General features: G+C 37.1%; 1 protein-coding gene and 1 long non-coding RNA gene across 5 annotated transcripts in view; one reads left to right on the top strand and one right to left on the bottom strand.

Annotated features, from left to right (window-relative positions):
• The window catches only part of LOC122839961, a 25,315-nt gene extending 21,049 nt beyond the window's left edge, over nt 1-4,266 (top strand). For 2 of the 3 annotated variants that reach the window (XR_006372148.1, XR_006372149.1), the window contains exons 2-3: nt 1,046-1,155; nt 3,812-4,266. This is a non-coding gene — a long non-coding RNA (uncharacterized LOC122839961). The remainder of the gene's footprint in view (nt 1-1,045; nt 1,156-3,811) is intronic. The other variant, XR_006372150.1, reaches the window with a different exon arrangement.
• Nucleotides 1-22,422, bottom strand: part of frmpd4 (FERM and PDZ domain containing 4) — a 37,768-nt gene that overhangs the window by 11,877 nt on the left and 3,469 nt on the right. Inside the window, exons 2-11 of one of the 2 annotated variants that reach the window (XM_044132009.1) lie at nt 13,686-13,802; nt 7,196-7,356; nt 6,828-6,930; nt 5,247-5,292; nt 4,277-4,381; nt 2,983-3,090; nt 2,475-2,606; nt 1,004-1,123; nt 663-799; nt 313-439 (exon numbers count right to left, since the gene is read on the bottom strand). In XM_044132009.1, the coding sequence (XP_043987944.1) occupies nt 313-439; nt 663-799; nt 1,004-1,123; nt 2,475-2,606; nt 2,983-3,090; nt 4,277-4,381; nt 5,247-5,292; nt 6,828-6,930; nt 7,196-7,356; nt 13,686-13,802 (1,156 nt within the window). Of the gene's footprint in view, nt 1-312; nt 440-662; nt 800-1,003; nt 1,124-2,474; nt 2,607-2,982; nt 3,091-4,276; nt 4,382-5,246; nt 5,293-6,827; nt 6,931-7,195; nt 7,357-13,228; nt 13,385-13,685; nt 13,803-22,422 lie in introns of those variants that run through there. The other variant, XM_044132010.1, reaches the window with a different exon arrangement.

Here is a 22,422-nt window from a genome sequence, read left to right on the forward strand (position 1 = left end):
TTAGACTTCACCCTCCTGCAGAATATGACCCTAGCTTTTGCTTTAAAACAAAAAATTGTGAAAACCATGTGTTAATGTGTGTCATTATACTTCTACTTCACAATTATTCATCAGTTTGTAGTGATCTATCACCTAAAACCCCAGTAAGATACACATAAATTTGTGTTTGCAATAAATGTAGCAAAACGTAAGTGGTTATCAATACCTCCACAGTACTACAGATCTTCACTGTCCACTAGGTGGGATCCTTGAGTAAGATGTGCAAATAAAACAGAGATAACAAAAGAATACAGTGGATAAGCAACTGTTTACCTTTTTGCCAGGAGGCACCAGGTTTTGGTTAGTTTTCAAGATGTGGGTGAGAGCTTTTTTGATATTCTTCTCTTTCATGCTAGACAACACTGCAGGTGGCAGGAATAATGCCAGACCCCACTCCTTCCTGTGGACACACAGTTAACACAGATGAGCCACTATTAAGAATTATTTTCATCACTCAAAGTGGGTCCTTTGCTTAAAGTTACAATTATCAGGCTATTAAAGCAGAAGGCAGAGATGTGAGGCCATAATATGTTTAACATCACCACATTGTTGTACCTTCTGGACCAAGTTGCTAAAAACAAAGGTTCGCTGTCGCAGTGCATCATGAAACCTGATCTACTTACTCAATATACTTCAGGGAAACTTTCTGAGACTGCTTAGTATTGATGGTCAGAATGTACATTTGCAGGGCAGCCAGGCGAAGAGCTGTGTCATATTTCAGTTCTGACCCGAATCTCTCCAACACCACATCATTACAGCTCTGAAAGGAGGCACAGAAAGACGCAACAGGAAGCTGGTAGTTTAATTCACTTCCATCCATGGAATCCAAAACAACACCATGCACATAGTGAGTGTTTGCAGAATGAGAAGTCTGACTCATGGCTGCTGTCATTCTGCAAATACAAAATAAGCAACAGCTACTGCTCTAAAAGCTATTTCCGTGTGTATATCCTTGCATTTTCACCTGAACGTAGAGGTACTCAAAGGCTATTGCATCTCTTCTTAGCAGGTCCACTGGATCCTTTGGGACAAAAGTGATCCGAAAGAAGCACTTCATCTTGTGTGAGCCGGGCCTCTGTGTCACCTGGAGCATGACCCCAAAATGAGAAGCGTCAGGTTAGTTATTATATGTTTGTGTTTGAAACTTTCTGTGGTTAAAAAACATGCCAATGTTTTATTTTTTTTATCTGAAGTAATAACTTTGAATAACTGAAGTGAATATTGGAAATGCATAACTCAATTAAAAGACCCTGGATTTAAGGAACTATTTGACAATTATTGTTTAGCTTTTCAGCATTATGGATTAAAATATCAGTGTTCTCGCAGTAAAGTAATGATGGTTGGTTAAGACGGTCATACAATATGGGAAGATGGACAAATATTGATTTCTTCTACTGGAATTAAATTAATGTGTGTTTTTTCTCACATATTAGCTAACTACAACATTTTATGTAACCTGCACAGACCTCTAAAGAAATTTTTTTTAAAAACAAGGTTTCTTGTTTTAGAACTAGTAGCATTTGGTGACAAAGAAGTGGAATACATGCAGCAAATGACCCAGGAGTGGGAACCAAACCCGGGTTGAGAACTGTAGCATATGTACATGGCGCACCCACTTTACCAACTGAGCCTCCCAGCACCATCAACATGGAGGTTTCTGTGAACCTGAATATCAAATCTTTCAACTAGAAAAGTACCAAAAATAAGCAAATCACAACTGGCATTTTTATTGCGTTTCAAATAAGTTTTTTTGGAGAAAACAACTTTTCTAATATGTGTAGCAACTCAGAATTGGATTGACTGGGAATTTCATGAAAATTAAAAGGTGTACTTCTCCTCCCTCACCTAAACACACTCTCTGCTTAAGACATATTTTTTTTCCCAAAGTTAAAACAACTGTTACAATCTTGATTTCAAGGCAGAGAACAACCCAAGGCTGTGGGACAAGGATGGAACAAAGTTCACGCCATGACAATGCCAAATAGCTCGGTGGCATTAGCAGCCAAACTATCAGTGCAACAGTGGTTCTTGTTAGTTAGCATGAAGATTCTCAGGGTCTTTTGACATATTTTTTTTTTTAAATTTTCAGTCAAATAAGCTTTATTTTTTTTCTTGTATGGCCATTGGTGTCTGCTTCATGTTTTGTCGATTTCACATAACATCCTTATGTTTCCTTAACATTCTGTCTGAAAGGCTTGACAGCTTAATTTCTTTCTGTTACTTTTGATTTTACACAGTTTATGCCCTTTAATATATTCTGTCTTCTTTTGAAATAATGTACAGAAAAGTGTCATACATTGATCATTGGTTATGGCAGATTAAATCACAATTATTTTTAGTGGTCAAACTAATAACTTTTTTTTTTTTTTTTTGTGAATTTGACCAAAGGGAACTGAACAACTGCTCTATCTTTCTATCCATGGTTGTGTTCTCACCTGAGTTAGCATCTCCTGCTCATGCAGGAGCATGAGTTTGCTGGCAGATCCTTCAGCTCTTTGCTCCAGCATTAAAGAGAAGTGCTCAATGCACTTAATGGATAGCTTTTCTTGCAGGGTCAAGATGACGTCCTTGCACATAGACAATGTCATAGTTAATACAACATGCAGTGTGCAGATTGAGCAGCTTCCTTGTGCTCAGCTGACCTCAGTCATGCTCAGAAATCATTCTCACAGCCTAGAATGTTTAAAAGCATCACCATTATAACATACATTTAGAATTCCACCAGCAAAAAAAGCAAGGGGGAAATGTAAATCGCTACATTCGCCTCTCCTTCACAATTAATTACGGCAACTGCTTTTTGATTGTATCATAAGTTCACTTGAGGTACGGGTTTGAATGCCACAGTGAAGAGGAAAGGTTACGCTTCATAAAGTAAAACCTCAACATGCTTTTAGATTACATAACAGCATTTCAGTGTGAAAGGAGGCTCTTACCAGCACCTACCTTAATGGATGTGTTGCTGTCAAATCTAAATGATTTAGTCTGGCCATTTTCCAGGTATACCTTCAAAACATTTGGCATAAAAAGGAGGGAGTTGTCCTTTACTGTTTCCTGAGAAGAAAAGGAAAATTGTATGATCAACAACTCTCTTTATAAAGAGAAAAGTCCTTAACCTATACTTGTAAGAGACCAGTGAATCCCTCCAGTAAAGGAACATGTTATGCAGTGCTTCTTCTTTTAAACCATTTCATATTCTGTCACTTTGTCATCACAAAGTGATAGGACATCACAAAGTAACCTTGAAGTACAAAGGAGTAAAAAAAAAAAGACTGATTGTTAAAAAACTAAAAAGTCCAAACTACCTTTTTATTCAGCTTTATTCCGATACCTCTATATAATATGCAGTGCAAACATTGTCATTCAAAAAATAATCTCTTTACTATGCTGCAAACCCGGCTGTTCAGTAAACGCCTCAGAAGTTTGTTAGAAAACATTAAGGAACAAACAGCAAGAAAAAAGCAGGTGTAGAGGAGTTTAAAGCAGGTTGGCAGTAAAATAACAACCAACCCATCACTACTTTTGATGGGTCATTCATCATTTGGTTTCTGTACGGAATGACTGGTTTCCGTACAGTCTTGCTGATTTTTCAAACAAACATTAGTACAAAAAGGACCACCTGATTAGTTAACAAGAAGAAAAATGATGCTGAAAACAGGGCAAAGCTGAAAGGAAATTTAGAGGATGCGAAAGGCTTGAGTTTGATGTGAATGCCAGTGAATGAAGCTTTTAATGCATATTATTTCATGTATTTTATTATGGGTTTAATGGCCAGGAAGGGGATCCATTCCCTGAGGAGAGGAGGACTACCATCAGAAGACAAGTGAAGGCCAAGCAACAGAGGAGAGCCTGAAGGATGCAGCAGAGAAGGGCAGCAGGAGTTGAAGCAGAGGAAGCAGTCAATGGACATCAGAGATTGAATTCTAAGGCTCTGCCCTTTGAGTGAGTATGATAATTATTGTTTGTCCCCTCAATTTTACTAAGGGAGAATGATTTGGGAAAAGCACTCTACCTAAAATTGGGGATATATGAACACTGTTTGGCTCTCTTTCTTTTCATTGAATCTTCTTTTCTGTGACGCACCTATTAATTATAGGAAGCCGTTGCACAAGATCTTCCTTTTTATCTGTCTGTGGCAGAATGATGCTTATATTGTATATAGATAAAGCTAAATCACAGTCTGTCTTTTTCACCTCTAAATATAAAGCTGTACAAGAAGAGTTCTTTTGGTTTGACTTACTGGGACCTGTCCGTTGACAATGACCTCTTCAGCAAAGCGGACTTTAACAGGATTTGTCTTTAACTTGGCCTTTTTTGCTGCGCTGATGAATGCAGATTTGGGTGACTTTTAGAGAGAAAGAACAAACACAAAAAAGAAACAGGAATTTAAAGGACAATCAGCTTCCACTTCAAAATGAATCACAAGTATGATCAGAGGATATAATTCCCCATTAAAACATATAAACTCTTTTTTGCTGTGACACAATTAGGATAATACTAATCAATAACATGAAAATGAGGATAACCCTTTTGTTATCATATCACAGAATGCAAAAACATTCTGTAAATGTGAGTAATCACAGGATGAATTACTGCAACTTAATCTGTTTTTTAAATATTTAACAGTCTCTAAGTGGTTCTTATTAAGTACTTGACACCACAGACGCCGCATGAAAGAATCATTCTGCATTCACAATGACTGGAAGATTGCAGTTTTATACCAAATGTATTTGATATTACGATGAGGTATGCATTTGAGTTTCCTGCCACATAAGAAAACTCAAACAATATGTCTTCTTTTCTTTCATGATGTTCTGACATTTTTTGCCTGCTTTTGGAAGGAAATTGTGCATTACACCATTTTTAGTAACTTATTATGTGAACTGTAAACAAAGGCTGCAGAGAGGCTATGCTCCTGGCACTGAGTGTTCACCACCATCTGGTGCGTTGTATCTCTAGGAAATGTTGTTGTTGCAGGTTTAAACAAGGTCCTGTGTGGTTCTGACTCCTACATATAAGGGCACTCAAAAGGCTTGTCTTTGTTTGAGCAGCTCAAGTTCTAACTTTACTTGCATGACGGAAAGAGTGCCAGCACAAACATATGGCGTGATTAATTACTTGCTTTCATAGAGTCAACAAAATAATCACTTCCAAATGTTCAAATGGCCTATAGGGATGAATTCAATTTCACTCAAAGGGGAGATACTCACTGGGTATGGTTGAACAACAGTCAGCACTATGGACTCTTTACAGCTCCTGTGAGACAAAAAGAAAAGTAAATCAGGCAATTTTTTTTCTTCTTTTTATTTCTGCTTGACATGATGTAAAAGGGATGCGCCATGTCTCAAAAGCAAGATCATGACACAGTGCATCAATATACCCAAGACCCCACAATCACCTACCCCCTAAAGACTTTTCTATCCAAAGCTTGTAGGCCTACGTGGAGAAATTTACTATTTCATTTTTTGGTTGAACCACCTAAGCCGCAGAAAACAAAGGCTTAGCCACTGGGCAAGACTCCACGCTGAAGCCTAACGCCAGGAGGATTCACTTGTCTTTCTAATCTCAATGAGTTATGACAATAGTTTTGGTCCTTCTTCATCTAGGTCTGACCCCTTTGCCTGAGGCTACTTTACCACGGGAGATTTGATTTGGAAATCTTGAACTGTCATCTTCGCTTTTTGTAGGTAATGGGGCTATGTTGGTCTCTTTGAGTCATGACCTTCAGAATGTACTGAATCAGAAACCAAGGTTGAGAATGCAATAATGAGAGTCAGATCTTCTATGTCTGTGGAAATGATTGTCAATTGGAAAGTTTAGAACCCTAAACCCGATGAATTACAGGGTTGAGGATCTGTCTTTGCTTCAAGTATCTTGGTGTCTTAATTGTGAGTAATGGTAGGTTGGAGAAAGTGATGGATAAATGCCCGGGGGCCAAGTCATCAGTAATGTGTTTGAAGTTTCCATTGTCAAGATGAAAAAGACCTGTACAAAAAAGCTGCACTCAGCTTTAGAAATAGGGTACAGAACTCCTTCATCCAGAGGGAGCTCAAAGTACAGTTGCTCCTCCTCTGCATCAAAAAGAGAAAATCGATGTAGTCTGATCATGATGCCAACTGGAGGCTCCATGTTAGAGATTTACAGTGGAAATTAGACTGTGTAGAAAAGCCCAGTGCATATCCAGATCTCACAGGACAGACTGTATCTCCATACCATGATGCCTGGGTTTCCCACCATGGAGCAACTACTCCCAAGACATCCATGATCTCAAATAAGCAGAAGGCAATGAATGGATGAATGATTTGAAAAAGTAAAGTGTGGTTAACAGAGAAATATTGAGGACAGCAGAAAAGTGCATGCGCCTGACATTCTTTTCCAAAGAAGTATATTGAATTAACTGAGAAAACCCATTCAAATCCATTAGATCTGTGAAGCATAGGCCACATACCTTATTACACCACTCATATAGCAGTAACTCACAGTCAATGACTCAGGTGTATCAGTGATCAATCTAATGAAGTGCTCCAAAACATCCACATCACAACTAAATGACATTGGATGGCATAGGTGGTTAGAGTAATGTGCAAACATCAATTCAGTTGAACATACCCCTTCAGAATTATATCAACAAAACACAAAGCATCATAGTGTCAATAAACAGATATGAAGGATATATCGTCTTTAAAAGCCCAACAGTGAATAATATTAAAATCAGAATCCTCATTAAAGTAAAATATTTTTCTTGGTATTCAATTATCCATGACAGTTGTGACACAAGGCAGGTGTCTTACCTGACAAGGTCGATAACCCTTTCCCTGGGTGCTGAGCTGACTGGCTCATCATTAATCATGATGATCTCGTCCCCAGGGATCAGTTTGCCTTCGGATGGACCCCCTGCCACAATATACCAAACAACACTTCAGGCACACACACGTGTTATTCAGAACGCTCTACATTTTCTAAGTGTCCTGTCTTGTGGCCAAAGCTGTAATGAACGCTTACTCATCGGGGGCTGTTAAAAATCACTGAATCATCGGCGTAAGTGGAATTTCCTCCAAGCTATTACATTTTAGGTGGATTTCATCTCGTGATGTGACTGTGGACTGAATGAGTCAGGTTGTATGGAGGACTCAGTGTGCAGGTGGGTCATTCTCATTACCTGGAGTAACTGAGCGGACAACCACAGGTTTCTCGCTTCCTGCCACAAATCCGAAGCCAAGCACAGGGTCCCGTCTCATCTCCACCTTCCGGGGCGCGGGGGGCACAAACTTGTCTCCGTCCAGACAAACTTCCTCCAGGGAGCTACTCTGGGAGACGTGACTGGAGAAAGAATTAAAAAAATATTCCCTTGTCAATTCTGCTATTTAATTGGCTTACTATAAGACTTTGTAGTACATTGTTTTAAGGTAATGTAGTGTATTTACACTTATTATAAACAATTAATTGTTGCTTCATGTATTCTTTAGGTATTAGCTATCCATGATGGTCAATCATTTCATAAGTTCATCAGTATTACTTTGTAGCACTATAATGTAGCAATTATCTTGTGTATGTATATACACGTACACACACAAACACCAAAACATAGCAAAGCTACAAACAAAAACTCAGTTGTTTCACATCCTTAATCTTTTTTATCAGTACATTTTATAGATACCTCCAACTCGTATCCACTGTAAAAGATTACTATTTCTAGCATTTTAAGTTAAAGAGATGTGCATAACTGGTCACAAAGTTCACATATTGTGTGGTATAATTTTTACACCATTTGTTCACTCTCCCTGGCTGCAGGAGCGCCAGCAGCAACTCTGCATGGTGCCAACAGTGCTGGTTAATTAAAGCTCTGGGCAGACAGTGTGTAATTCACAGTTATTCTTAACACGCGTCCTAGTCACAGCTAAATACCAACAATTAATCTTTCATGGCACAAAGACACAGTCAGATCTGTCATTTGGATTTGCAATGTCACAAAAAAGCTGCAATGGGAATAACAAGTTTAAAGATGTTAATTGATTGTCAGAGACAAAGTTTGGGGGAGGATTTCTCTGCTTCGTCCAAGAACGAAGGTCATGTCATATGCCATTACAACGTCAAATGTAGATGGTGCACAGAAAAAACCCAGAGTTCTGGCATACAATAACGAATGTAAAAGAACAAAATAACCAACAAAACCTGTCAATAACTTGGTGTTTCTAGAACTGAGTGGCCATAATCTTTAAGGCGAGGTAAACCTCAGAAGCAGCTTGATAAATCTTGATCTGCATACATTTCTAACAGTGCAACATAGCATATGATACTGCTTTTTGTTTCATAACTATATTTTTTAAAATCCAATCCTTAAAGAGGGACAACAACAAATCTTTTGTGGTTATTACTGCAGTGTTTGATATGATTATGCTCTTTCCCTCAGTCCAAAATGTTGTTCTTTATTACAAATTAGATTGTTTCTGTCCAATCCACTACTCCTATTTTATTAGGACTCAAATGAACAACGTTTCCAGTTTGTATGGTTGTAAATGTATGATTTATCTTAAAAATACTCAGCAGATACTGATGAAAATTAAACTTCACTGACTCACTGATTCTGAGAGTAAGTTGTTTTTTTTTTCTGTTTGCATTAATTAACCAAATAGCTAAAAATATCTGGAAACTCAATATTGCTAGTAAAGTAGAAGCATACGTATCCACCCTTCACTGCAAATATGGGAGCAAGTCTCAACCTGCTTTGTACGTCAGAAACTTAAATTTGACCACATTCTTCTTTGAAAAATAGTTCAAGCTCAGTTGAACTGGACGAAGAACATCCCTGAAGATCAATTTTCAATGCACTGAACTTCCGATAAGTTTTGACCAGCTTCCCTGTCTCTGCTGAAGAACAGACTCTCACATCATGATGCTGCCACAACAACCACTGTATAGTCATGGAGATGGTGTAGTCATTACCTGCCATGCATAGTGTTTTCTATTCAAAAAAGTTCATCCTGGTCTTCATCCGAAAAGTCACCTTATGTCACATAATTGTTAAGTCGAATATCTCACCTGTGGTAAACTGTAAATGGAACTACCAACAATGTCATTCTTCTTTGCAGTGAAAAGGCTTACAGTTTACACAGAATAATTTCATGAGTTATCAGAAACTATATTTCTCTATATTTGCACTCCACCGTAACATGAAAGAAAAAATTAATATTTTACATTTTTCAAAGTGATTATGGTTTAGATTAAACTGTTGAGAGTTTGAGAAGGTTTTTTTTTTTCTTTTCAAGACGTCTGATGTTTGTGCATTTTGAGATGACTTTCAAGGTTGATAATAAAAACATTTTAATATTTCAAAATTAACAGACAACAATACGGATTACACAGTAGAATTAAAATCAATTTGTTTTTATTTAGAGCTATGATTTTGTAATATTTGTATTGTTTTACTTAAAAAGGCAAAAAATTGAATGTAAAGTATAAGTTTAATTAAAACTAACTAGTAAAAAAAAATGTCTTCACAATAATGCAGTTCAATTTTAGATTATCTGGACTTAGAACAGTTTCCTACTTCATGAGTTCATCTTTTTTAAGCATGTTGTATTTCTTTGTTTTATCCCTCAAAGCCTGCACTGCGATTTTCCCAACAGAGGCATGTCTGTTTTTATTTCAGTGCTGCCTGAAGGTTTAAAGATTACATCTATTCGGTGCAGAATTTTAGCTTCTCTCCTATGACATTTCTCTGTTTTTCAGTACTATTGTTTATTCAGTTATCTGTCTAAACAATGAAATAACCAAAGCCTTTGTAATTACAGAGAACTAGAAATTTTATTCTTTAGTTATTCAGGTTTTGGCTTTTTATAATGAACAAATTTCATGGGAAAATGAATTAGCTTATTGCCAAAATGAAAACTCTGTTTAAGGAGAATCCTTGAGGCATAACAGCGTCACTTGCAGGCAGACAAGGTCTGTCTGACTGCAACAGTTTTTGGTTGAACAAATTTGTTTGTTGTTGAACAAATTGAGGCTTGTAAAAAAGACAAAACCCTTGTATCAATGCTACAGCAAGGATTTATCAACAATACAAAAATTTGCATTACTTTTACTGACATAAATATAATTTAAAAATGTCTTGGAGGAATATGCTATGTTATATTTTTCAGCATCAAGAATCCTTAAAAGAACCATGATAGCTCATAGGTTTCATAAATAAAAATTGAACAGCATGTTTAACTTGCAATGTGCTGCCATGGAGACAAACGTTTCAAACAGAAATCAAACAATGTGATTGTTAAGCAGCCTTATTTGCAATTTAAAAATGGTGTGATTGGAATGGTCATATGTTGACAAATTTTCATGACTTAAAAGTATTATACTTTGAAAGTATATCCTCTAACACTGCTAAATAATACAAAGAACTGTGTACCCCATTAAATAAACACCATGCTGTGATTCTCTCTTTATACAGGAATAACAGTGGCTGCAGGATATGGCTTGAAATTATAGAAAGAAATAAAATGCATGGAGAAAGAGAGTTTGTTAGTTTTTGCTATAGAGAAACAAACTCAGCAGCTTGTGCACAGACCAAAAACATATGGACTTGTGCATTCAGGAAGAGCACTGTTCTCTCCCCTCCGAGGCCACCTGCTGAACATGGCTAGGTTCCCATTGTGCAGACAGCCATGCATCTAATGCCCTCTAATCACACCCATTATCTACTAGCGTAGCTCCACAACGCTTTGTACAGAACTCACAAGCCATGCTTAAGGTTTTTATCATGTATAAGACGGACAAACATAGGAAGCAGGAAATACACTGGTCTGATGCACTGTGTACAGAGTGTATTTCCATGTGCTCTCTTGGTGAATTCTTGCTGTTTTGGGGGTAGCAGAAGAGGAAAGTAAGCCTATAACCAAAGCAATATCCTGTTTTTCCTGCCTCAAAATCCTGCTTTTATGAGGTTCTTAATGTCATGTTTCTTTCTCATGAAATGAAATGAAATTAATATTTTTTTCAGCTTTGTCTATAGGCCTAAGTGAATTATATATGTTGAATTACTGTAGGTAAAAATTATGCACTCTATATTGTACAGAAAATAAATAAATATAAATAAATAAAACTTCTCTCTAGGTAAGTAGTGTTAATTCTCTGCAAAGTGTACCATGTATGACCATTACATGTCATCACAAGTTTCATAACATTTTTTACCTAACAGAAAGGAAGCTGCACATTTCATTCCTCTGCACTGTAAAAATGAGCTATGTTGAGTTATATATTGGTCATTAAATAAAATTTTAATCGAGCATAGTTTGTAAATATAATGTTCAACTTTAGCCACTTTATTTTGTAACAAATTCTATTTCTTTTTATTAGAATTTAACTGGATAGGTTGGTTGGGTCGGCTGTTATTCTCAATCATTATGTTCACGTCCAGCAGAAAACGTGGATTTTATTAATTCATTAAAACCCCCTGACAGTGATAGTAACACAATTACTTACATATAAGTGTTTTGAGGGTGACAGTTATGGAGTTAAAGCAAGAACTTAGGTAGTTTAGTGATAGTACCAATGCTAAAGTCAAACTTGCTGGCTTAACATCTTATCAATGAGGCAGTTGTAGGAAGTGAATAGTGCATCTAGATAGTGGAAAAGCTAACACTTCATCTTTTTATGTATGTATATTTATATTGTGTGTTGTGTATGTGTATATAACCTGCACTTTAACTCGAGTCAAGTACGGTCTCAATCTCGTTGTAATCTGTTGATGACAATGACAAATAAATCTTATCTTATGGTACGTTAATGGAACAGATTTAATCTGTTTATATCTTCAAAGTGGGGCTGCCTAGTGGCGCAGCTGGTAGCACTGTTGCCTTGCAGCCTGGGTTCGATTCCCGGCCCTGGGTCTTTCTGCATGGAGTTTGCATGTTCTCCCTGTTCTTGTTTGGATTCTCTCCGGGTACTCCGGCTTCCTCCCTCTCTAAATTTTCCTTAGGTGTGAGTGGGTGTGCATGGTTGTTTGTCCTGTCTGTCTCTGTGTTGCCCTGTGACAGACTGGCGACCTGTCCAGGGTGAACCCCTCCTCTCGCCCGGAACGTTACCTGGAGATAGACACCAGGACCCCTCCTGTCCCCATTAGGGACAAGGGTGAACAGAAAGTTTTGAATGAGGGAAAAAATATCCATGCCACAGTATCTGAACTAAATTTTAAAATTTGTTTACAGCTTTAAGTAGTTTAGAGATAATTCTTCTGGTAAGATCAAATTTGCTTTCAGGCTAACACTGAAACAGTAACACATTTGTTAGGAAAAGGTTTTCATGCCTCCTGTTAAAATAGATTTGAAAGATTTAATATTTAATTACCATATTATGCCTAATCATTTTTTTTTCTTTTCAAGGACAAACCAGATGAGCAAAATATTTTTTATTCTAAAATTTAGTAAACCTGACTGAGAGCAAAATTGCTATTAAAAGTAGAAATATCTACCCTAATTTATTGGTCAAAATTGAACAGTTGGTTTTATTAATGTCATACTGATGAATAATGAACGTATTGTGCTCATCAACTTTCAGTGTATTTTTGTATTGGTCTCTAAAGTACACCCCAATTAGCAAAAAAAAAAAAAGAATGTCAAACTAAATATTAAACCCATAGTTCTTTATTCATGTGCTCGTGTCATGCAGACTTGGCATGTGTTCCGTTGAGAAAAACACAAGACTTTAACATCAGCACCCAGGAGCCAATAAAGCCCAAACTCAACCTCAGACAGTTTCAGGAAGAGATGTTTGATTATTCATGAGTCTTCCTCAAATTTAGAAAGCAGAAGCTGGAGCCAAACAAGCCTCCATGATCTGTCTCATGCAGACACACTCCGCATCCAGCGCTTTCACTGCTCCGTACTTCTTATATAACTCCTCTGACATCACGCTTCTCATGCTACGACCCATGTGTGACCAGTGCTCTACTCCTCTTTTGAGAATCATTTCTAATATTAGCTTGTTCGGATGCATTTGAAACAATAATCCACACTTCTGTTGTATTTTACTTTTTAGCAATGAATTAAAAAATAATTAACATTGTGTGTAAATAATTTACAAAAGAGGTTTGCATGCACAGCAGTCATACTCTAGTACAATACACCCAACTAAAGAGAAAACACTCACTTGTTAAACTATATTGCACATAGACAATTAAAAAAATCAATGTTGTTTTTACCTGCCTGGACAGATTGCCTGAAGTGCCACTTATGAAGGATCAACTATGTTGATAGCATAATAACCCAATTCTTTCTTGTAAAAAAAGTAAAAAAAAAAACAAAAAACAATACATCATGCTGGTTAATTTGATCAACCGCAGCAGCGGAATACACACTCACACCCTCTAAACTCCTCTTCTGCATTTGGGAGACTGCATAAGAAAGTATAGTGGGTGTATCGGTGCGCGCGAGAGAGAGAAAGAGAGAGAGAAGGAGAGAGAAAGGCAGTCAGCAGGGGCAGAGAGTGTGTGCAGCAGTGGAGGGAAGAGAAAAAAGAATCAGTATTCTGGATGCACTGATGGAGACAGTGTGGAGGCAGTGACGTGGCCAGAATAATCACAGGTTGGCAAAGCGCTCACGAAACATCTGGGACGGAGAGAGCTCCCCCTCTGTTTCTATAAAAAAAAGGGCACTTACTTGATGTAGCAGTCACGCCCCTCTCTGATGGTGCCCATGTCCCATCCATTTGGGGGTCCTTGGGAAGCACTCCAGGTCCCTGACGGGGGCGGCCAACCGGAGGATTTGGTCCTGTGGCTGCAAAGGTGCAGAATATGAAAGAAACTACTGAAACTGCCTCTAAACAGGGGAGAAAATTCAATGAGCTGGAAATAACATCCAATTATTTCAAAAAATATAACATTATCCACATCCCAAAAACAGATCGCACTGACACGAAAGAGTCCTAGTCAAATACAAGGGGGTTTCTGAGTCCAATGTGACAAACAATGCTCCATGGGCGCAGTTCAGTGACTGAATACAAATCAAATTAATTACATAAGCTCGATCCAGGCAGAGTTGTCATGCCTCAGTCCTATGCATCAGAGGCATGGAATCGGCTTTATCTGTGGATCTCAGCGCAGTCTTTAAAACATAAAGCACATATGAATCTTCTTCTTAATCAGTTTTTTTTTTTGTGACTCAGTCTTAAACTGATCTGATAACCTTTCTCGGAAAACAAGGAAACTATTATTGTAGCAACTCAAATACTATCACATCACTGTCTGATTTTGTTGACGAACCCAAGATATGCAGAGTCATTTCTTTGAATTAAGTAGAGGCTCTCCAGAAAAGTGGGATGGGTTGGAACACAGTCGTGTCTCTCTTTTTTTTTTTGCATGCACCCCTTCCCTTTTTCCTTTTATCACTCCCTTTGTGTCTGCACACTGGTGATGCTGGAAAGTGGTGGCAGAAAGTTATGTCACTTCAAAGGCTTGTCTGCCATGTAACAGGGCTCTTCACATTTATTATTCAAAGCCCCTTTTTTCTTTCCCTCCAAAATGTTTCCCCCAGTTACAGTACCAGTGCTAATGAATTGTGCACAGCTGTCTTGTATATTTACATGAGAGTGTGTCTCACTGTAGTTTATGTTTGTATTGCAACTTTATGTGACATCAATAAGAATTCCTGGTGTATTATGCGAGATTATGATCGTTTTCCATAATATTCAAAGATATATTCAGTAAAACGGCATGGCTATAAAATTATACAACTCTTAAATACCCTTGACTATTGCAAAAAAAAGAAAAGAAACACTTAAGATATGTTGTGTAGATTAGAATCATGGTTTATTCATTAAAAGGAAAAAATGTCCATATAGTGAATATGCTCTGTTTTCCTAGCATATCCATTGTTGTACTTTACTATCAGGAAGTCCACTAAATGCAGTTAAAACAGATGCTTTAACTCATCCAAAACACTCCAGAAGGAGTTTTGTTGAAAATTAAAAGGCTAGATCAATTTCTTTTTTTCTTTTTTTTTCTTTTTTTTTGCTGCAAGTTTACTGGTTTGTTCATACAGTTTCTAAAGGTAAAATCGGAGGCAGATATTTTAGTTATCAGGCGCCTCTCTTGTGAGACTCACTGACAGTTTTTGCCTGTGAGGCAGACACCCTGTCTACTTAAAATACTAGGATAAAAACGTTCATTTTGATAAAGCCTATAGTTAGAGTAGCTTAGGTTATCATTAGCAATCTCTGTAGTTAAACTACTACGTAGGCTTAGGCTACTGGAGAACACACTGCCCACTTCTCCTTGCTTTGCTGTTTTTCTTCTCTCCAATTTTGCATTATTTGCTGATATTCCAACTTTTAGCTTTATATTATCTCTGTTGTTTTTTACTTGATGTAGAAACTATCTCTGATCTGGCACTTTGTTTAGCTGTGACAGCTTCCTGAAGGGGGACATTGGCTGAGCTACTACTGCCAACAACTTTACATTCTCCCTCTATGATGCCCTTGGCCCTGTCTTTCAGTGTTTAACCCTGTGTCTATCCTATACAAAGATATTGGCTGAGTTTTTGCAGCAACTGTATGTCCTTTCGTTTATCCTATGTACTATAAAACCTGCTCAGAGCTAATCTGCTAAGTTGTGCTTCCCTCCCAGATGAAGCCACTAAAGGAGCTACTATGGCCATTAACTTCTTTTTTTCCTCTAACACGCGAAGTACAACTTGATCAATGCTTATGTTTCTTTCTTGTGTGTATGCTCTGTATTCTCAAGCCTCCAATCAGTCATGACAGATGGCCGATCACACTGAGCCAGGTTTTGGTTATGCTGAAGGTTACGTCTTGATAAACAGTAGTTTTTCCTCTCCACTATTGCTGCATGCCTGTTCAGTAGTGATTACACAATGGAAGTGATTGTCCACTGTTGCTGCATGCTTGACCACAAGGAGTAAATGCTGCAAGTCAAAAATTTGATTAAATCTGCTGTATTTCCTTAGAAAGAACCTAATATATATATATATATATATATATATATATATATATATATATATATATATATATATATATATATATATATATATATATATATATATAATAACGTAATAAAATTAACTTGACTACACTCTTTGATAAGTAGGATCAGTTGGAATGTATTTATGATTGAATTTACTTTGTTATTACATTGTCTTGAGATTACATATTTGTGATTAATTATATAGGTAAACTAAATTGAACTGAACTCTGAACTCTTTGTGCAACGTAAATGCAACTCAAGTCCAAGTTTCAGAGTCAATTCCCAATTTCGTTGTGAGGGATGTTAATGCCCATCTGTGTTCTACTGTCAGAGTCCTCTACAGTCCAAGCAATCTGATTTCTTTCCCAAATCAGTGGTGTTGGTATGTTGATATGGATTTATTTGACCCACAGTACATTAATTGGATACAGGTTCCAATGCTGTATATTTAGAACTGCTCAAATCAGGATGTCAGACACTATTAGCTCTATGACCATTTCTGTCATAAGTCTCAGAACTGCAAAAACAACCATGCAAACTCCTCCAGATTAAAATAAAAAGTTCCAGCATGTCCTCATAATGATTAAAATGTCCAAGTTGCAGAATGTAAGACAACATCCTCGCAGGGTTATGTTTGACATTTATCCCAAGGTCTACAACACAATAAAGTATACTTACAATTTCAAATGACGCCTCTTCAGGATATGTTTCTAATCCGAAAAAAATGTGTCCCAGAAAATCAGTTTTCTGTCTCTCTGGGCCCCAATGACTGTAATGACACTGCAGTCAAAGACACAATGATCTTTGATTTATTTTGTCTGCATATGGGAGGCCCATCATGCCACTCAGTCGCAGCAGTCCATACTAACCAAGGGGCTCAGAGGGTTCACCCACTGGCGGACAGTGAAACTGATCTTCATCAGGCATTAATAAATAATACCTGCACAGTCACATCGGACTAAGTAATCAAGCTCTAAGTAGGCAAGCCATGCTACACAATTCATGAACAGGTTACCCAAGAGTCATTGCACGACAATTAGAAGTAAAAGGGGAGCTAAATGTAGGTCAGTGGGGAACTTAAAAATGCTTGATGGCTTTATGACTTAAAATATTTTCAGATCCTACTTGGTAATTAGCTGTAATAGCCAAACAACCATATTTAAAAATATTAAGGCCAATAGGAAAAAAAAATCAACCTCCTTGTTTGAAAAAAAAGATTAAATACAGCAATATAATTTCTTTGCAAACAGAGCAGAAAGCAGATTTTTAATATTCAAAACTAAATATGATTTTTTTTTACATGTATTCATTCATTTTAATATCTTAAGAAAAAATAACTTATGTCAAAGTGTTTGAAAAAAAAGGGAAATTACTTCTCAGACTTTCACACAGAAAGACTGCATCCCCAATACCATTATGCTTCCTTAATCAAAGAAGTTCAGTTTAAACCTCCTTGTTTTTCAACACATGCTTGTCACATAACAACCATAAAGGTTGCATATCCTAATCATGAAGGGAGTGATAATACATTATGGAAAAGGCGACTGCTTGGAGGAGCAACATTCCAACACAGACACTCAAGTTAGTTTGAATAATTCACACCGACAATCTCCACAAGGGCTGGCAATATGAAACCCTGTTCCGGCAACAAATGTCTACCGTAAACCCACGGAGAATGCAATAAAGCTGTTCTTTCATGAGGTATTCAGAGCATTATTTCCTTTGACAAGTGCTTCGCGTCAGTGACTCCCATCTGCACGTGGCTGCAAGTGATGTTTATGTGCTGATCGCCAGGGGGACCAAACCATGAATTCCCTCTTAAGTTTCCCGGCATGCACTTGGGAAGGACAAGGGAATAGCCTGAGGTCAAGAAAGCCACAATAAACGCAACATTAGTTTGCATGACCATCATATCTGAAAGATAAAAATACTCATCCCATGCAGCTAATTACATTTTATTGAACTCATGTTTCAGGAAGTCTCTCAGTCTCAGTCTTTCAGTCTCTCAAAATAAAGAAGTTAACATTCAGTCATCATGTGTGTGAAGGTCTTGCTATGTTTGGGAATTTAAAAACATTTAAATCCATTGATTTTTCTTTTCTTTACTTTTTCTGGGACGAAATAGTCATAAAACATCCAACTTCAATAAGTTTAGAAACAGAAATTGAGATCATAATGTTAATTGGATACACATTTTTTACAATCCACAGAGGTTTGAAATTATGCATATAATTCAAATACATATTTTTATCCCCACTATTTGGATCAATGTCTTTAGGAAGTTGCACCTTGACCACTCGTATTTTGTAGCGTCAATACGCTTTTGCTATAATATTTGAGCAATTTTAGATATTCAAGACAATTTCCTCACAGAAAATCTTGCAATAAATGTTTTAAGATATTTTTTATTGATTTTCCATCGGAATGAGGTAAGGGTCATTCTGAAAGCTTAATTTCAGTCGCTTTTCCCTATTCTATAAGCAGTTTTCTTGTGAATTTGGATCATTGTTCTGTTGGCAGCTTAAGCATCTTCATACATCTGATGCAAGCTCTTGCTTTAAAGAAAAAAGAAAAATTGTAATTGGAAAACCTGGGATATGCTGGAACTCCAATGTCACTGTTCTCACTGAGTTTCAAAATAACATTGACTGAGGCTCAAGAAAATGTTATTTTATAAAACAATCTCCTTCATCTATGGTTTATGCTGGATCCCATCCACATGGACTAGCCTAATCCTTTTTGAAAAAAGGTTTTGATGTCAGATGAGAAAAGGTTTGAGCTACTGAAAGTAAAGACTGCCTCAACATTGTTCAACTTCACCACCAATTAATAAGTACAGTAAAATGTAATCATAATGAATGATCCCAACCTCAGCTCCATTAAAAACACATAATTTATAGTGTTGTAGTACTCAAGACCGGTCTCGTCTCGGATTCGACTGTATTTGATCTCGGTCTTGTCTCGGTTTGGACATTGAGAACTCGGGATTTTATTTCAAGACCAAAACTGTGGAAATATCAATAAATTGTGAGCAAATTGTCCAGCTTATTTGTCAACGACCTTGTTTCCACTGGATGCAAAACATATCGATTTAAATCCAAGCAATAAAGCAACTTAGGAGGTGATGACTGACGTGTTGCACATGTGTGCGACAACGCTGTGACCAAAGTCTTCAATTTATTGATGTGACATTCACAAACGAGCCGATTCTTCTGAACTGCTCTTTACTATGAACATAGGACTGGAGTCTCACTGAGGCCCGTTCTTTGTTTTTGTAATGAGCCGCGTACACTGCAGTAGTTATTATTATTCTAATGTATTAAATGTATATGTTTATTTAATTATCATATAAATAAAGTGCAAGAATGTAAGATAATACACAGTGCATGCTCATTGCTCTTTGATTATTTTCGTCACCTGTCATCTGTTGCTACCTGACTTCATGCAACAGAAGAGTCATGGTGTGCTCTAATATTCATATTTGACTATTTACCATTAGTGGTTAATAATAAAAATCAAAAATGAAAATGCCGTTCATCCAAGTAAACCTCTGACAGTAGAACTCGCACAGTTTCACTGGTAGTTTTTTTTGTAAATAGTAGTAGACACAATGAGTCATTAAATATGAATGTCTTCAATCACCTAATGGTGTGAGTAAGATGTGTCACTCTATTGCAAGCCCAGGAAATATCTTTTAAGCAGACTGAAGAATAAAGATATGTTTTGCTCTCTTGTGTAATAGGAAATGTTGCAAATATGACTTACAATGCCTTGTGAAACACATTGAAGAGAGCGTGAGTTTTTTTTTTTTTTTTTTTGCCAGTGGTGTTGCAATAGGCAGACATGTATGCAGAGACAGGCTGCTAATGGGATTCTGTCTGAATATAAAATCTGTAGTGAGACAGAAATGAGCATCTCATGGGAAGAAATTGAGACGATGTGCAGAGCAGGGATGTAGACGTAGAGGAACATTTTTGATTAAAAGATTTCTCCTTCTGCTTCTCATCTTGAAGGCACATAAGACACAGTCTTTTGTTTCAGAGCGCATCTGCCCTCTGCTTGACTTCACCAACCACCAACATGGCTTTAAGCCTTTGGCCAATATAGCAGCATGGAAGAAAAACAGTCAAATCTGTTATTTACATCCTGCTATTGAAATGTTACTGCGAATGCTATGACTGCTAGAGAAGTCAAGCATGATGCTGTAGCTACAGTAGACAACTCAGTTTTTTCCTGCTGTTTATATGCCTTGTCTGAGTAAGCGTGCCATTTTGTCTGTTTGGTTTTTTTTTTATTATTCACTGGAGCCAAGTGGAAGACAAGGCTGTTCCCTGCTGACATGCAACACAATCCTTATGATAGGAATTATGTAACAAGAACACATCAATACAATCATAAGAAATGGAGCTAGCATTGTTTTGCCTTATAGATTATTACTATGCATGTCTTCTGCACACAAACATTCACTTTAAAATTAGGATGTCTATCTTCCCTAATATTCCAACAGAATCTTACATTGCTGAGTTAGTCTTTGATAAAGCTCAGACATTGTTGCTATGGGCAACCACACTACCCTGAACACATCTCTCTTTCTCTATTTCCTTCTCTCTCGCTGTCATTCACTGACTCTCACTCACTCATATATATATATATATATATATATATATATATATATATATATATATATATATATATATATATATATATATATATATATATATATATATATATATATATATATATATATATATATATATATATATAACATATATAACAAGTTAATCTGCTCTATGGTGGAAATCTGGGAATCTGGGAAGCAGCCCACCTGCTACGATTCACTACACTGAGCGAGGGAATCAGTCTCCTGCTGGTTCCAGCTTACCTGACAAACATCCAAAACCTATCATTGTATAAAGGAGTTACTGTTCAAATGTGGGATGCAACCGTGGCTTTCTTTGCCCTGTATGATAGCACCAACTCACAAGTCTATTCAGCCGAGTAATGAAACATCCATTTCTTAATAAGTGCTGTTGTTAATAAAACGATGAACATATGGGTCACATTTTCTGACTTTATGTCATTTTAATTGAATTTTTTGTGACTGTCACAACAATATGGGCATTTTTGGGAAGTAGAATGGAAATGGAACATGGTTTCCAATGAAAAATACACAAATAGAAATCTCACAAGTATATCTCACATGTTCTTAGTTTATTTTGTTTGTTCTTACGTACTGTTGTTTTTCGCTGTAAATTGCAAATAGAACTGTTTCTCTTAGTAATTACTTTTTTCTTGCCACTCTTCATCAAAGGTGACATATATATTTATGTGCATGAATAAGACTATTTACTAATAAGGTGGCTTCCTAAAGCCGGTTGGTTGGTAGATTTTATTTAGAAGTAGTAAATGCTTTCATAGTTAGTTGTAAAATATTTGAAAACCATGCAACCTTTTTTCACTTCACAATTACACAATAGTTATACAATTATACATTATTTTGTGGTTGACTATCTTCTGAAAGCTTACTAATAACCTGCCATCAATTGCCTATACCTGCTTGTGTTTGCAGGGTCGCGGGGTGGCTGATGCCTATCACCAGCAATCATTTTGGCGAGCGGCATGGTACGCTATGGACAGGTTGGCAGTCCATCACAGCTCACCACAAAGACACACAGAACAAACATACGCAGAAGCACTAAGTCGTAAGGGCAACTAACAGAATCCAATTACCCTAACAGTTGTTGGGTTTTTGACTCTAGGAATAAACCGGAGTACCTGGAGAGAACCCATGCATGCATGACAAGAAAATGCAAGCTGCATGCAGAAGGACCCCATCGCTGTTAGGCAACAGAGCTACCAATTATCCCACAGTGGAGCCCCAAAATCTTGGTATAATGTCTTAGTTTAGTGCTTTGCAAAAGTAGATGCTTTCATCTACCTTCGCAAAGCACAAAATTTTAAGTTGTAAAATTTCCCTAATTTCCTTGCTTAAAGTGTGGGTCTTTTCTGCTCTCCAAGTAAAACATTAACCAAACACAGCAGTAAATGTTTCCTGTAACAGCTGATATGGATTCGCCTGCACCTTTTTGTGTTGTACTCTAGCTTTTATGTTAAAAGCTCCAAAGGACAGAGCAAAATTAATACTTGCGACCTCATTCCCCTGCCAGTTGGCTCCTGTTTCTGACCCACAGCCATTTTTGAGCCTTTCGTCCCTAAAAGCTTGTGATTTTATCGGCTATATATATATGAAAGATCTTTTTGTTTTTTGTTGTGCTCTGATGAGCATGGACGCTAATCAATTTCCGTCCACACCAATGATTTTCTATGTTGAAAGTATGCTGTCAAAACATGTTGGACAATGGATCAAATAATAGATGTTACTTAAGAAACAGAGCTTGGAGGGAAGCAAATAAGTA

This window comes from Gambusia affinis, linkage group LG11, assembly GCF_019740435.1.
Source record: "Gambusia affinis linkage group LG11, SWU_Gaff_1.0, whole genome shotgun sequence".
NCBI lineage: Eukaryota > Metazoa > Chordata > Actinopteri > Cyprinodontiformes > Poeciliidae > Gambusia > Gambusia affinis.